The sequence below is a fragment of the Myxine glutinosa genome, chromosome 11 (genome assembly GCF_964187855.1).
Source record: "Myxine glutinosa chromosome 11, kmMyxGlut1.1, whole genome shotgun sequence".
Classification (NCBI taxonomy): Eukaryota; Metazoa; Chordata; class Myxini; order Myxiniformes; family Myxinidae; genus Myxine; species Myxine glutinosa.
Genome location: NC_136271.1, coordinates 74,782,167 through 74,797,111, shown reverse-complemented (window position 1 = coordinate 74,797,111; position 14,945 = coordinate 74,782,167). Strand labels below are relative to the sequence as shown.

The 14,945-nt window shown below is 40.7% G+C and overlaps 1 protein-coding gene across 1 annotated transcript in view; it reads right to left on the bottom strand.

The window, feature by feature from the left end:
- The window catches only part of VPS13B (vacuolar protein sorting 13 homolog B), a gene marked incomplete in the record, with an annotated part of 603,006 nt that overhangs the window by 82,818 nt on the left and 505,243 nt on the right, over window positions 1-14,945 (bottom strand). The window contains 3 exon segments of the mRNA XM_078786778.1: window positions 55-262; window positions 8,346-8,507; window positions 10,886-11,061. Of these exon segments, the coding sequence (XP_078642904.1) occupies window positions 55-262; window positions 8,346-8,507; window positions 10,886-11,061 (546 nt within the window).

Here is a 14,945-nt window from a genome sequence, read left to right as displayed (position 1 = left end):
CGCACCACCGTCCGCCCAAACTTTACGTCCTCAAAATGTGCAGACACGGCTCACCTGGAGAACAGGGGGAACCACGGTAGAACCAGCAGGCACCTGTACAACAACTTTCTCGCCTTCAAAAATCCATAGATCCCAGGATGAGTGATTTATGAGCAGAGCCCAAGGAAGCAGCTCCACAAGCAACGACTTTAGGCCTGGTTTCCAAGCACTGAGCTTCACCTGCATCGGGTTGTCCCAGAGGCGTGGGGTCTCTGGCATGAGCCTACCATGGAGAAATGTCATAGGTCCGCAATCACATGCAACTCAGGAGAGACAACGAAATAGGATAATACAGCAGAATCCCATTATAAGGAAGTTGTAATACATAATCAATTTTGGTAGTAGTTGAGTCCCTCAAACTCTTGACCACTCTCGGATGTACTATAATTAACCTTTCAAACTCTTGACCACTCTCGGATGTGCTGTAATTAACCTTTCAAACTCTTGACCACTCTCGGATGTACTGTAATTAACCTTTAAAACTCCTGACCACTCTCGGATGTACTATAATTAACCTTTCAAACTCTTGACCACTCTCGGATGTGCTGTAATTAACCTTTCAAACTCTTGACCACTCTCGGATGTACTATAATTAACCTTTCAAACTCTTGACCACTCTCGGATGTACTATAATTAACCTTTCAAACTCTTGACCACTCTCGGATGTGCTGTAATTAACCTTTCAAACTCTTGACCACTCTCGGATGTACTATAATTAACCTTTCAAACTCCTGACCACTCTCGGATGTACTGTAATTAACCTTTCAAACTCTTGACCACTCTCGGATGTACTGTAATTAACCTTTCAAACTCTTGACCACTCTCGGATGTACTATAATTAACCTTTCAAACTCTTGACCACTCTCGGATGTACTGTAATTAACCTTTCAAACTCTTGACCACTCTCGGATGTACTATAATTAACCTTTCAAACTCTTGACCACTCTCGGATGTACTGTAATTAACCTTTCAAACTCTTCACCACTCTCGGATGTACTGTAATTAACCTTTCAAACTCTTGACCACTCTCGGATGTACTGTAATTAACCTTTCAAACTCCTGACCACTCTCGGATGTACTGTAATTAACCTTTCAAACTCTTGACCACTCTCGGATGTACTGTAATTAACCTTTCAAACTCTTGACCACTCTCGGATGTACTGTAATTAACCTTTCAAACTCTTGACCACTCTCGGATGTACTGTAATTAACCTTTCAAACTCTTGACCACTCTCGGATGTACTGTGATTAACCTTTCAAACTCTTGACCACTCTCGGATGTACTGTAATTAACCTTTCAAACTCTTGACCACTCTCGGATGTACTGTAATTAACCTTTCAAACTCTTGACCACTCTCGGATGTACTGCAATTAACGTTTCAAACTCTTGACCACTCTCGGATGTACTGTAATTAACCTTTCAAACTCTTGACCACTCTCGGATGTACTGTAATTAACCTTTCAAACTCTTGACCACTCTCGGATGTACTGTAATTAACCTTTCAAACTCCTGACCACTCTCGGATGTACTGTGATTAACCTTTCAAACTCTTGACCACTCTCCGATGTACTGTAATTAACCTTTAAAACTCTTGACCACTCTCGGATGTACTGTAATTAACCTTTCAAACTCTTGACCACTCTCGGATGTACTGTAATTAACCTTTCAAACTCCTGACCACTCTCGGATGTACTGTAATTAACCTTTCAAACTCTTGACCACTCTCGGATGTACTGTAATTAACCTTTCAAACTCTTGACCACTCTCGGATGTACTGTAATTAACCTTTCAAACTCATGACCACTCTCGGATGTACTGTAATTAACCTTTCAAACTCTTGACCACTCTCGGATGTACTGTAATTAACCTTTCAAACTTGACCACTCTCGGATGTACTGTAATTAACCTTTCAAACTCCTGACCACTCTCGGATGTACTGTAATTAACCTTTCAAACTCTTGACCACTCTCGGATGTACTGTAATTAACCTTTCAAACTCTTGACCACTCTCGGATGTACTGTAATTAACCTTTCAAACTCTTGACCACTCTCGGATGTACTGTAATTAACCTTTCAAACTCTTGACCACTCTCGGATGTACTGTAATTAACCTTTCAAACTCCTGACCACTCTCGGATGTACTGTAATTAACCTTCAAACTCCTGACCACTCTCGGATGTACTGTAATTAACCTTTCAAACTCTTGACCACTCTCAGATGTACTGTAATTAACCTTTCAAACTCTTGACCACTCTTGGATGTACTGTAATTAACCTTTCAAACTCTTGACCACTCTCGGATATACTGTAATTAACCTTTCAAACTCTTGACCACTCTCGGATGTACTGTAATTAACCTTTCAAACTCCTGACCACTCTCAGATGTACTGTAATTAACCTTTCAAACTCTTGACCACTCTCGGATGTACTGTAATTAACCTTTCAAACTCCTGACCGCTCTCGGATGTACTGTAATTAACCTTTCAAACTCTTGACCACTCTCGGATGTATTGTAATTAACCTTTCAAACTCTTGACCGCTCTCGGATGTACTGTAATTAACCTTTCAAACTCTTGACCACTCTCGGATGTACTGTAATTAACCTTTCAAACTCCTGACCACTCTCGGATGTACTGTAATTAACCTTTCAAACTCTTGACCACTCTCGGATGTACTGTAATTAACCTTTCAAACTCCTGACCACTCTCGGATGTACTGTAATTAACCTTTCAAACTCTTGACCACTCTCGGATGTATTGTAATTAACCTTTCAAACTCTTGACCGCTCTCGGATGTACTGTGATTAACCTTTCAAACTCTTGACCACTCTCGATTGTACTGTAATTAACCTCTGAAACTCTTGACCACTCTCGGATGTACTGTAATTAACCTTTCAAACTCTTGACCACTCTCGGATGTACTGTAATTAACCTTTCAAACTCTTGACCACTCTCGGATGTACTGTAATTAACCTTTCAAACTCTTGACCACTCTCGGATGTACTGTAATTAACCTTTCAAACTCTTGACCACTCTCGGATGTACTGTAATTAACCTTTCACAAACTCTTGACCACTCTCGGATGTACTGTAATTAACCTTTCAAACTCCTGACCACTCTCGGATGTACTGTAATTAACCTTTCACAAACTCTTGACCACTCTCGGATGTACTGTAATTAACCTTTCAAACTCCTGACCACTCTCGGATGTACTGTAATTAACCTTTCAAACTCTTGACCACTCTCGGATGTACTGTAATTAACATTTCAAACTCTTGACCACTCTCGGATGTACTGTAATTAACCTTTCAAACTCTTGACCACTCTCGGATGTACTGTAATTAACCTTTCAAACTCCTGACCACTCTCGGATGTACTGTAATTAACCTTTCAAACTCTTGACCACTCTCGGATGTACTGTAATTAACCTTTCAAACTCTTGACCACTCTCGGATGTACTGTAATTAACCTTTCAAACTCTTGACCACTCTCGGATGTACTGTAATTAACCTTTCAAACTCTTGACCACTCTCGGATGTACTGTAATTAACCTTTCAAACTCTTGACCACTCTCGGATGTACTGTAATTAACCTTTCAAACTCTTGACCACTCTCGGATGTACTGTAATTAACCTTTCAAACTCTTGACCACTCTCGGATGTACTGTAATTAACCTTTCAAACTCTTGACCACTCTCGGATGTACTGTAATTAACCTTTCAAACTCTTGACCACTCTCGGATGTACTGTAATTAACCTTTCAAACTCTTGACCACTCTCGGATGTACTGTAATTAACCTTTAAAACTCCTGACCACTCTCGGATGTACTGTAATTAACCTTTCAAACTCCTCACCACTCTCGGATGTACTGTAATTAACCTTTCAAACTATTGACCACTCTCGGATGTACTGTAATTAACCTTTCACAAACTCTTGACCACTCTCGGATGTACTGTAAGTAACCTTTCAAAATCTTGACCACTCTCGGATGTACTGTAATTAACCTTTCAAACTCTTGACCACTCTCGGATGTACTGTAATTAACCTTTCAAACTCTTCACCACTCTCGGATGTGCTGTAATTAACCTTTCAAACTCTAGACCACTCTCGGATGTACTGTGATTAACCTTTCAAACTCTTGACCACTCTCGGATGTACTGTAATTAACCTTTCAAACTCTTGACCACTCTCGGATGTACTGTAATTAACCTTTCAAACTCTTCACCACTCTCGGATGTACTGTAATTAACCTTTCAAACTCTTGAACACTCTCGGATGTACTGTAATTAACCTTTCAAACTCTTGACCACTCTCGGATGTACTGTAATTAACCTTTCAAACTCCTGACCACTCTCGGATGTACTGTGATTAACCTTTAAAACTCTTGACCACTCTCGGATGTACTGTAATTAACCTTTCAAACTCTTGACCACTCTCGGATGTACTGTAATTAACCTTTCAAACTCTTGACCACTCTCGGATGTACTGTAATTAACCTTTCAAACTCTTGACCACTCTCGGATGTACTGTAATTAACCTTTCAAACTCTTGACCACTCTCGGATGTACTGTAATTAACCTTTCAAACTCTTGACCACTCTCGGATGTACTGTAATTAACCTTTCAAACTCTTGACCACTCTCGGATGTACTGTAATTAACCTTTCAAACTCTTGACCACTCTCGGATGTACTGTAATTAACCTTTCAAACTCCTGACCACTCTCGGATGTACTGTAATTAACCTTTCAAACTCTTGACCACTCTCGGATGTACTGTAATTAACCTTTCAAACTCTTGACCACTTTCGGATGTACTGTAATTAACCTTTCAAACTCCTGACCACTCTCGGATGTACTGTAATTAACCTTTCAAACTCCTGACCACTCTCGGATGTACTGTAATTAACCTTTCAAACTCTTGACCACTCTCGGATGTACTGTAATTAACCTTTCACAAACTCTTGACCACTCTCGGATATACTGTAATTAACCTTTCAAACTCCTGACCACTCTCGGATGTACTGTAATTAACCTTTCAAACTCTTGACCACTCTCGGATGTACTGTAATTAACCTTTCAAACTCTTGACCACTCTCGGATGTACTGTAATTAACCTTTCAAACTCTTGACCACTCTCGGATGTACTGTGATTAACCTTTCAAACTCTTGACCACTCTCGGATGTACTGTAATTAACCTTTCAAACTCTTGACCACTCTCGGATGTACTGTAATTAACCTTTCAAACTCTTGACCACTCTCGGATGTACTGTAATTAACCTTTCAAACTCTTGACCACTCTCGGATGTACTGTAATTAACCTTTCAAACTCTTGACCACTCTCAGATGTACTGTAATTAACCTTTCAAACTCCTGACCACTCTCGGATGTACTGTGATTAACCTTTCAAACTCTTGACCACTCTCGGATGTACTGTAATTAACCTTTCAAACTCTTGACCACTCTCGGATGTACTGTAATTAACCTTTCAAACTCTTGACCACTCTCAGATGTACTGTAATTAACCTTTCAAACTCTTGACCACTCTCGGATGTACTGTAATTAACCTTTCAAAGTCTTGACCACTCTCGGATGTACTGTAATTAACAGTTTCAAACTCGACCACTCTCGGATGTACTGTAATTAACCTTTCAAACTCCTGACCACTCTCGGATGTACTGTAATTAACCTTTCAAACTCTTGACCACTCTCGGATGTACTGTAATTAACCTTTCAAACTCTTGACCACTCTCGGATGTACTGTAATTAACCTTTCACAAACTCTTGACCACTCTCGGATGTACTGTAATTAACTTTTCAAACTCTTGACCACTCTCGGATGTACTGTAATTAACCTTTCAAACTCTTGACCACTCTCGGATGTACTGTAATTAACCTTTCAAACTCTTGACCACTCTCGGATGTACTGTAATTAACCTTTCAAACTCTTGACCACTCTCGGATGTACTGTGATTAACCTTTCAAACTCTTGACCACTCTCGGATGTACTGTAATTAACCTTACAAACTCTTGACCACTCTCGGATGTACTGTAATTAACCTTTCAAACTCTTGACCACTCTCGGATGTACTGTAATTAACCTTTCAAACTCTTGACCACTCTCGGATGTACTGTAATTAACCTTTCAAACTCTTGACCACTCCCGGATGTACTGTAATTAACCTTTCAAACTCTTGACCACTCTCGGATGTACTGTAATTAACCTTTCAAACTCCTGACCACTCTCGGATGTACTGTGATTAACCTTTCAAACTCTTGACCACTCTCGGATGTACTGTAATTAACCTTTCAAACTCTTGACCACTCTCGGATGTACTGTAATTAACCTTTCAAACTCTTGACCACTCTCGGATGTACTGTAATTAACCTTTCAAACTTTTGAACACTCTCGGATGTACTGTAATTAACCTTTCAAACTCTTGACCACTCTCGGATGTACTGTAATTAACCTTTCAAACTCTTGACCACTCTCGGATGTACTGTAATTAACCTTTCAAACTCCTGACCACTCTCGGATGTACTGTAATTAACCTTTCAAACTCTTGACCACTCTAGGATGCACTGTCATTAACCTTTCAAACTCTTGACCACTCTCGGATGTACTGTAATTAACCTTTCAAACTCTTGACCACTCTCGGATGTACTGTAATTAACCTTTCAAACTCTTGACCACTCTCGGATGTACTGTAATTAACCTTTCGAACTCTTGACCACTCTCGGATGTACTGTAATTAACCTTTCAAACTCTTGACCACTCTCGGATGTACTGTGATTAACCTTTCAAACTCTTGACCACTCTCGGATGTACTGTAATTAACCTTTCAAACTCCTGACCACTCTCGGATGTACTGTAATTAACCTTTCAAACTCTTGACCACTCTCGGATGTACTGTAATTAACCTTTCAAACTCTTGACCACTCTCGGATGTACTGTAATTAACATTTCAAACTCTTGACCACTCTCGGATGTACTGTAATTAACGTTTCAAACTCTTGACCACTCTCGGATGTACTGTAATTAACCTTTCAAACTCCTGACCACTCTCGGATGTACTGTAATTAACCTTTCACAAACTCTTGACCACTCTCGGATGTACTGTAATTAACCTTTCAAAATCTTGACCACTCTCGGATGTACTGTAATTAACGTTTCAAACTCTTGACCACTCTCGGATGTACTGTAATTAACCTTTCAAACTTGACCACTCTCGGATGTACTGTAATTAACCTTTCAAACTCTTGACCACTCTCGGATGTACTGTGATTAACCTTTCAAACTCTTGACCACTCTCGGATGTACTGTGATTAACCTTTCAAACTCTTGACCACTCTCGGATGTACTGTAATTAACCTTTCAAACTCTTGATCAATATGACCTCAAATCAGCCATGGCCCCTCTTCGTTACATCACATTTCCAAATTATCTTTAAAAGGCAGGTACAGACAAAGCAGTCTTCCTTGGAGCAACCTTCTACAGACTACAGAGCATGCGTATGGAGCAACCTCCTACAGACTACAGAGCATGCGTATGGAGCAACCTCCTACAGACTACAGAGCATGCGTATGGAGCAACCTTCTACAGACTACAGAGCATGCGTATGGAGCAACCTCCTACAGACTATAGGGCATGCGTATGGAGCAACCTCCTACAGACTATAGGGCATGCGTATGGAGCAACCTCCTACAGACTACAGAGCATGCGTATGGAGCAACCTCCTACAGACTACAGAGCATGCGTATGGAGCACACCAGAGAATTGTTCTGCCTTGTGGGTTGGTGCTTCCACATTCTAACTCTCATTTCTTGATGCTCTAGAGTTCAACGTAACAGTTAGGTACAGGGCCTTTTGCGCTCTCACTGTTACAGGTCGGTGGCCTCATTTTCGCATTGTATTGCATTTGCTGTTGGAAACACTCACGGATCTCCCAGCTGAACGCATTCATGCAGTATACAGATTATTAAGGCTCTAAAGACCCAGGCTCTTCACTCACATGCACTTCTTTGTTCCTCCTCCCTTCTACTAGTGGAATTGCCTGCATTTCTCCAATCATGTTCTTCCCTGCAATGCATCAAGGCGACAATGTCCTAAACTATCACCATCCATTCCTCTTTAGCTGTCCGTGCGTGTATCCAATGTCTGTGACTGTTTCCATTTGGCGCCCTGTCCTGAATCTAAAATCCTGCTCGATCACTGAATCAGTACGTATGTATTTGCAAAGCAATTTGAAGACAAGAGCTTGCAATTCGCATTGTGCTGGCTGTGGCACACAAGGGGAAAAGATCACTCACGAGTCAAGGTCATCAGCATATGGCCAACAGTGCTGCTCGGCCTGTTTTCTGGGTGTGAGTAGGTAGTTCAGGTTGGTTGGGCTCGTGTCCGCCCTGTCAGAAATTTGTTTGATAAGAGCAGTAGATATTGGCACCGTAGATTCTGATGCTTCACCATCCATCCTGAAGAACACGTAAATATTGACGTGACGCAACAGAACGAGGGAAGGGTCAAAGGGCACACAAAACCAAACACAACTAGGAGTTGTTAACTGATGTTTCATTGATTTTAAGTATACAAGTGACATTGAAAAGTACAAAGAATAAGACACAATAGTCCTCACTCTTCCATAAGTCTTTATATTGAAGAGGGGAAAAAAGTCCACGATTTGGTATCTATTTCTCACTATAATATGTCCTTCGACTTTGCTAATTTGCATTGGGTTGGCAGTTGGCAGGATGGCCTAGAGGTACGCACACTCGCATCTGTCCCCCCATTGAATGCTCTTGCTCCATTTCTCCTTCAAACTATCTCCTTTCCATCTTATACCAACTACTCTCCGGCCTTGCTCCCCCAGCTCTCTCTGTGCTCTGTCCCCCAAATATTCCTACAGGTCGCACAAGATCTGCCTGCAACCCTCTTATGGTTAAACTGCCAAAATCAAGACTCTCTGCTCACCTTGACTCCTTCATTCCTCTTTTCTCCCGCCTCTGGAACAAAACTCCCTCACTCTCTTCAATCCCACTCCTCCCTCCAGGTTTTCAAAACAGCTATTCGCTAGTATCTCATATCTTCCCCCATCCAAAACCTTGATCTTTTCTACCCCTGTTAATCTACCCCAAATGCACTTCCTTCAAACTCCATGTTTTCTTTCCTAAAAGCCCCTGTATTGCCCATCTTGTTTATCCCGTGTACCCCACCCCAGCCCTCTCCCTTCCACAGATCTCCTGATGTCCATGTTCTCTACTGTTGTTGTGCTTCCCTCTCTCCACCCCCTCTTGTCACCTGCTCCCTTTATTTTATGTTCTATGTGTTAGCTCTTATATGAGCCTCGACCAAGTGTACAAAAAAAATAATAATAACTGCCAGCAAAACACAAGTTTTTGGAATGCTCCTTCAGTCATCATTGTCAAAGTGTTGGCCATGCAGATAGATATGCTGTGGCGTTAAGATTTCCCTTCACTGGAACTAAGGGGCCCAGCCCGAACCATGAAAAACAGCCCCAGACCATTATTCCTCCTCCACCAAACTTTACAGTTAACGCTTCAATGTCGAAATAGCTAATAGTCATTTGGGAACATATCCCAATAGTACAGAGGGTGATATCGCTGCTCAAAGCAACAATCACAAATGGTGGTCTGCACAAGATGGGCCTAGCGCACAGGCTCGGTGTAGTGGAGGAGCACACGATTGATCAACATCACTCCGAATTTGTCCTCGATGGCTTTCGGCAATTTTTTGTAAGAGGCTAGCATAATATTCTCGTGTGATTGTATCTTTGTGAGGTATACATTTAACCAGCAGCGTTCTCTTGGTAGCACGCCTTGCTCGTCGAATGCCATGTGCAAAATGTATTGGGTGGCAGTGATCCTTTACACTTCCATTGAATGGATTCCAATTTAGTTTCAGGACCACAGTGGTGAAGTCATATTTTGTCATCAGTTACCAGACAAGTGATAGAGTCAGCTGGATCCGTGTCGACTATTACAAGAAGCCCGCAACGTGATGCCAGCCATTGCTCTCGAGAGCGAGTGCTTCTTGCTGAAAACTTCGACATCAAATGCGACGATCCTCCATCAACCTGGGCAGTAGTGTGTGTCGGTCTCACTTGCCGGCCATCATCAGCCTGGATTAATCATCAAAGGGCTCACGTCTACACACATCCTTTGGCTACGGTAAAATTTGAGGGCACACCTTTGCCATATAGCACCACCATGTGATTGTGGATTTATTTAGAGCAGGAACCTTTGCATAAACATTTTGATAACACCTCAAGCTCAAATTAAGTGAAATCCATAATTGTGTGTTGGTGCAAACTTCTGTATTATATTCTGAAACAAATATGTTGGATTGATGAAACAAATGACATATAACAAGCAAGCAGGCAAGTTTATAATGAGCAAAAACTACACATGTAAGGTGTCAACAAATATCATGTTCCTAGAACATGTTGAACACCACTCCACATCCTCCTCACCCACCCCATTACATCCCTCTCCTCCCCTTTCCCTCTCCTATATTTAACCCTTTGAGTATGGGATTTTTTTTTGATAAAAAATAGCCCCGGTACAGGATTAATTTGGCATTTTGGTACGGGAATGCAACCACGTACGGACGATCTATTTATAGGTATAGTCGATGACGTGTAGTAACGTCATCCGTACACAAAACTTTTTCGCGGGTTGCGGCACTGGACGTCATCCGTACTCAAAGGGTTAATATGTTAAGGGGTATGAGGAAAAAAGTCTGAAAAACACAGATGGGATGGATGGACAGACAGACAGATGGAGAACAAACTTACAGTCCCCTCCGGTGAAATAGGTAGGGGAGTAATAATTACCCGAGCTGAAAAGAAAGATGATGCGTTAAATCAGCTTCCATGTCATTCAACATGACCTCTTGACCTTGGCCAACAATACGCTGCACGTGCTTCTTTCCGAGGCTTCTCTTCTCCGTGTGCAGCAACAGAGGTTCAGGTAGATGGTTTCCCATGACAAAAAGAGGGCTAAGCACCACCTTTGAAGAGCAAAGCAACGTAAACATCAGCTGTAGCAAACCAGCAAATACACAATGTATAAACAGGCAGAAAGATTGGGGGAATCAAAATACAATACATTTTTATTTGAGTCATTCAAAATCATTTTGTAGCTTCCCACATCGCACAATCTGCTATTATAGCAAATACAATTTCATACATTGTGCTCATTAGAACGAGCGAAAGAAATAACGATTAAAAAAAAATGTTATCAACGATAAATACAATATTTGTGTTACTATATCTTGACAAAATGCAAATCAAACAAAAACTAGAGTTGCTGTCAAGGCTTCCCAGATCTCTGAGAAAAACACAAATACCAACAATTATATATATATATATATATATATATATATACACTACATGACCAAAAGTATGCGGACACCCCTGGTTTCAGCCACACCTATTGCTGACACGTATAGTCACGTGAAAAAGTAAGTACACCCCATGTAAAGTTTTGACTTTTTCAGCATATTTCAACATACAGCTATTTGATCTTCACTTCAACAATATTGATAGATAAAGGTGATATAATATAACAAATATCATGAAACATTTACATTTTGTAGTCCATTGTATAATTTAAATAAACATAAATGCAAATTTCGCATGTGGAAAAAGTAAGTACACCCTTGGTTCTAATAGGTGGTATTGCCCCCTTTGGCAGAAACAACCTCAAGTAGGCGTTTCTTATAACTGTCTACCAGTCTCTGACATCGACTGGGAGAAATTTTTGCCCCCTCCTCCATGCATAATTCTTTCAGCTGTGCGATGTTTGAGGGGTTTCTTGCATGCACAGCTCGTTTCAAATCCCCCCACAACATCTCGATGGGATTTAGATCCGGGCTTTGACTTGGCCATTCCAGAACCCTCCATTTCTTTCTTTTCAGCCATTCCTTGGTGGATTTACTGGTATGTTTAGGGTCATTGTCATGTTGCAAGGTCCACCTTCGGTTGAGCTTCAACTTTCCGACAGATGGCCTCACATTATCCTCAAGCACCCTCTGGTACAATGAAGAATTCATAGTGGATTCTATGATGGTGAGCTGCCCAGGCCCTGATGCTGCAAAGCTGCCCCAAACCATAATATTTCCACCACCATGCTTTACAGTTGGTATCAGGTTCTTGTGGTCAAATGCTGTCTTTGGTTTTCACCAAACATGTCTTCTGGTACTGTGGCCAAATAGCTCTACCTTTGACTCATCTGTCCAGAGCACATTGTTCCAGAAGTGCTGGTCTTTGCCTAGGTGTTTATTGCCAAACTTTAGTCTTGCCCTGTTGTTCTTTCTGGACAGCAAAGGTTTCCTCCTGGCACACCTCCCATATAGATCAAATTTGTGCCGCCTCTTTCTAATGGTAGACTCGTGCACTTTGCCATCAACAGTGGGTCCCGTGATGACATTCTGGGGTCCTTAGAGACTTCTTTCAGCATCTTGTGGTCTGCTCTCGGGCTGAACTTGCTGGGGCGGCCTGGCCTGAACAAGTTGGCAGTTGTTTGGAATCTTCTCCACTTGCAGGTGATCTTCCGGACAGTCGAATGATTGATTTCAAATTGTTTGGAGATCTTTTTAAATTCCTTCCGACTCGTGGGCATCTATAACATTCTTTCTGAAGGCCTCAGAGAGCTCTTTTGATCTAGGCATGGTGACGCCACACACTTCAACAACAAAGAGCAAACCAAACTAAATGTCTGAGGTTTAAATAAGACAGGTTCTTCCAAGATCCTCTCTAACGATGTTCTAATCATTTGCACCTGAGCTGGTGCACCTGATTCTAATTTTAGGTATTTGAAGTAGTGATAAATGCAGGGTGTACTTACTTTTTCCACATGCGAAATTTGCATTTATGTTTATTTAAATTATACAATGGACTACAAAATGTAAATGTTTCATGATATTTGTTATATTATATCACCTTTATCTATCAATATTGTTGAAATGAAGATCAAATAGCTCTATGTTGAAATAGTCAAAACTTTACATGGGGTGTACTTACTTTTTCACGTGTGTGTGTATGTATTTGTGTGTGTGTGTGTATATATATAAATATATATAAATATATATATATATATATATATATATATGTATATATATATATATATATATATATATTATATATATATATATATATATATATATACAGTGGAACCTCGACTTACGAGTGCCCCAACTTACGAGTTTTTCGAGATACGAGCCGTCACTCTGGCAGTTTATTGCTTTGAGATGCGAGCCGAGATCCGAGTTACGAGCTTTCGCCACCCGGTCACGTGGTTATCTTGCCGTGCACGTACAGTATCTCTGTCGTAGTATAGCGCTGCATTTTAGTTTTCGCATTTCGGTTATTTTGAGTTTATGCCGCCAGGTGGGCTCCGGTCACGTGGTTATCTTGCCGTGCACGTACAGTATCTCTGTCGTATAGCGCTAATGATATATAACGCCGCCGATAATGATATGATAATTTATGATAATCTATGCAGCACGACGTGGTCCTCACGTCACACAAGGCGCCTTTGCCGGCGCAAAACGGCTCTCTCAGGGTCAAACTCGGTATCGTTTTGAGCGCACGGTTCAGACCTTCAAGAAAAAGTTTATTTTGTAAAAATCGAGCCACGCGTTCAAAAGATATGACCGGTTTTGTTCGCCGGCACGTCGGCGCTCGAATCGAATCGAGTTAAAACGAACACTGCCGTTGTCGGGTCCGTCTGAGACAACCACCGGGCCTAGAACGCTGGGACCGGTCTCGTTGGATAGGCCTGGATCAGATCTCGAAACGCTGGAAGCTGCACCTCTCTGTGATAATCTTGTGGACCATGACAAGAGATCGTGCGACACGTGGTTATCATGCCGTGCAAGTACAGTATCTCTGCCGTCAACTTGTTCAGAGTGCCGGCGATAGCTCGCCTTCTCTTTGTGGAAAACACGGTGAGATCCTTAACATCCAACAACTAATGGGACGCAAAGGGGGCGCCCAGTTTAGCGGTACACACATTGATGAATCACCCTGCCTGTGATTCACCCATGACAGGTTATAGCTGGGTCGGGATTCAAACCCAGGCTGGACAGTTTAGACTTTAGAGTCAAGTGTGCGTACCTCCAGTCCAGGCCATCCTGCCAACTTGTATGCTGCATACAGGTGAAATATAAAGCGCGAGATATTTTTATATATACTGTATATTAAAAAAAAAATTGGTGTGGTTTTTGGCGGGCTGGAACGGATTAATAGCATTTCAATGCATTTCAATGGGGAAATTTGATTTGAGATACGAGCAATTTGAGTTACGAGCTCGGTCACGGAACGGATTAAACTCGTAAGTCAAGGTTCCACTGTATATATATATAATATATATATATATATATATATATATATTATATATATATATATATATATATATATATATATATATATATTAATATATATATATATATATATAATATATATATATAATATATATATATAATATATATATATATATATATATATATATATATATATATATATATATATAATATTATATATATAGTATATATATATATATATATATTATATATATATATATATATAATATATATATATATATATACTATATATATATATATTATATATATATTTATAATAGGCGAAGGTGATTCTGTCCGTCTGCCCGGGGGTGTGGCTTAGTCCGTTTGCAGAGTAGCTCCACCCATTCTTGGAGAGGCTTCATGTAAACAAATATCCACCATTTTATTACCTCGAATGGCTTTGAGGCCTGTTTAGTTAAGCCCATGCTGTCTTTCTCTCTCACACAGGTTTATTTCAATTCTAATTCGATATATCATTTCATTTTTAACAGTCGCTAACATAGTGTTAGACTCGGTTGAAAAAAAAC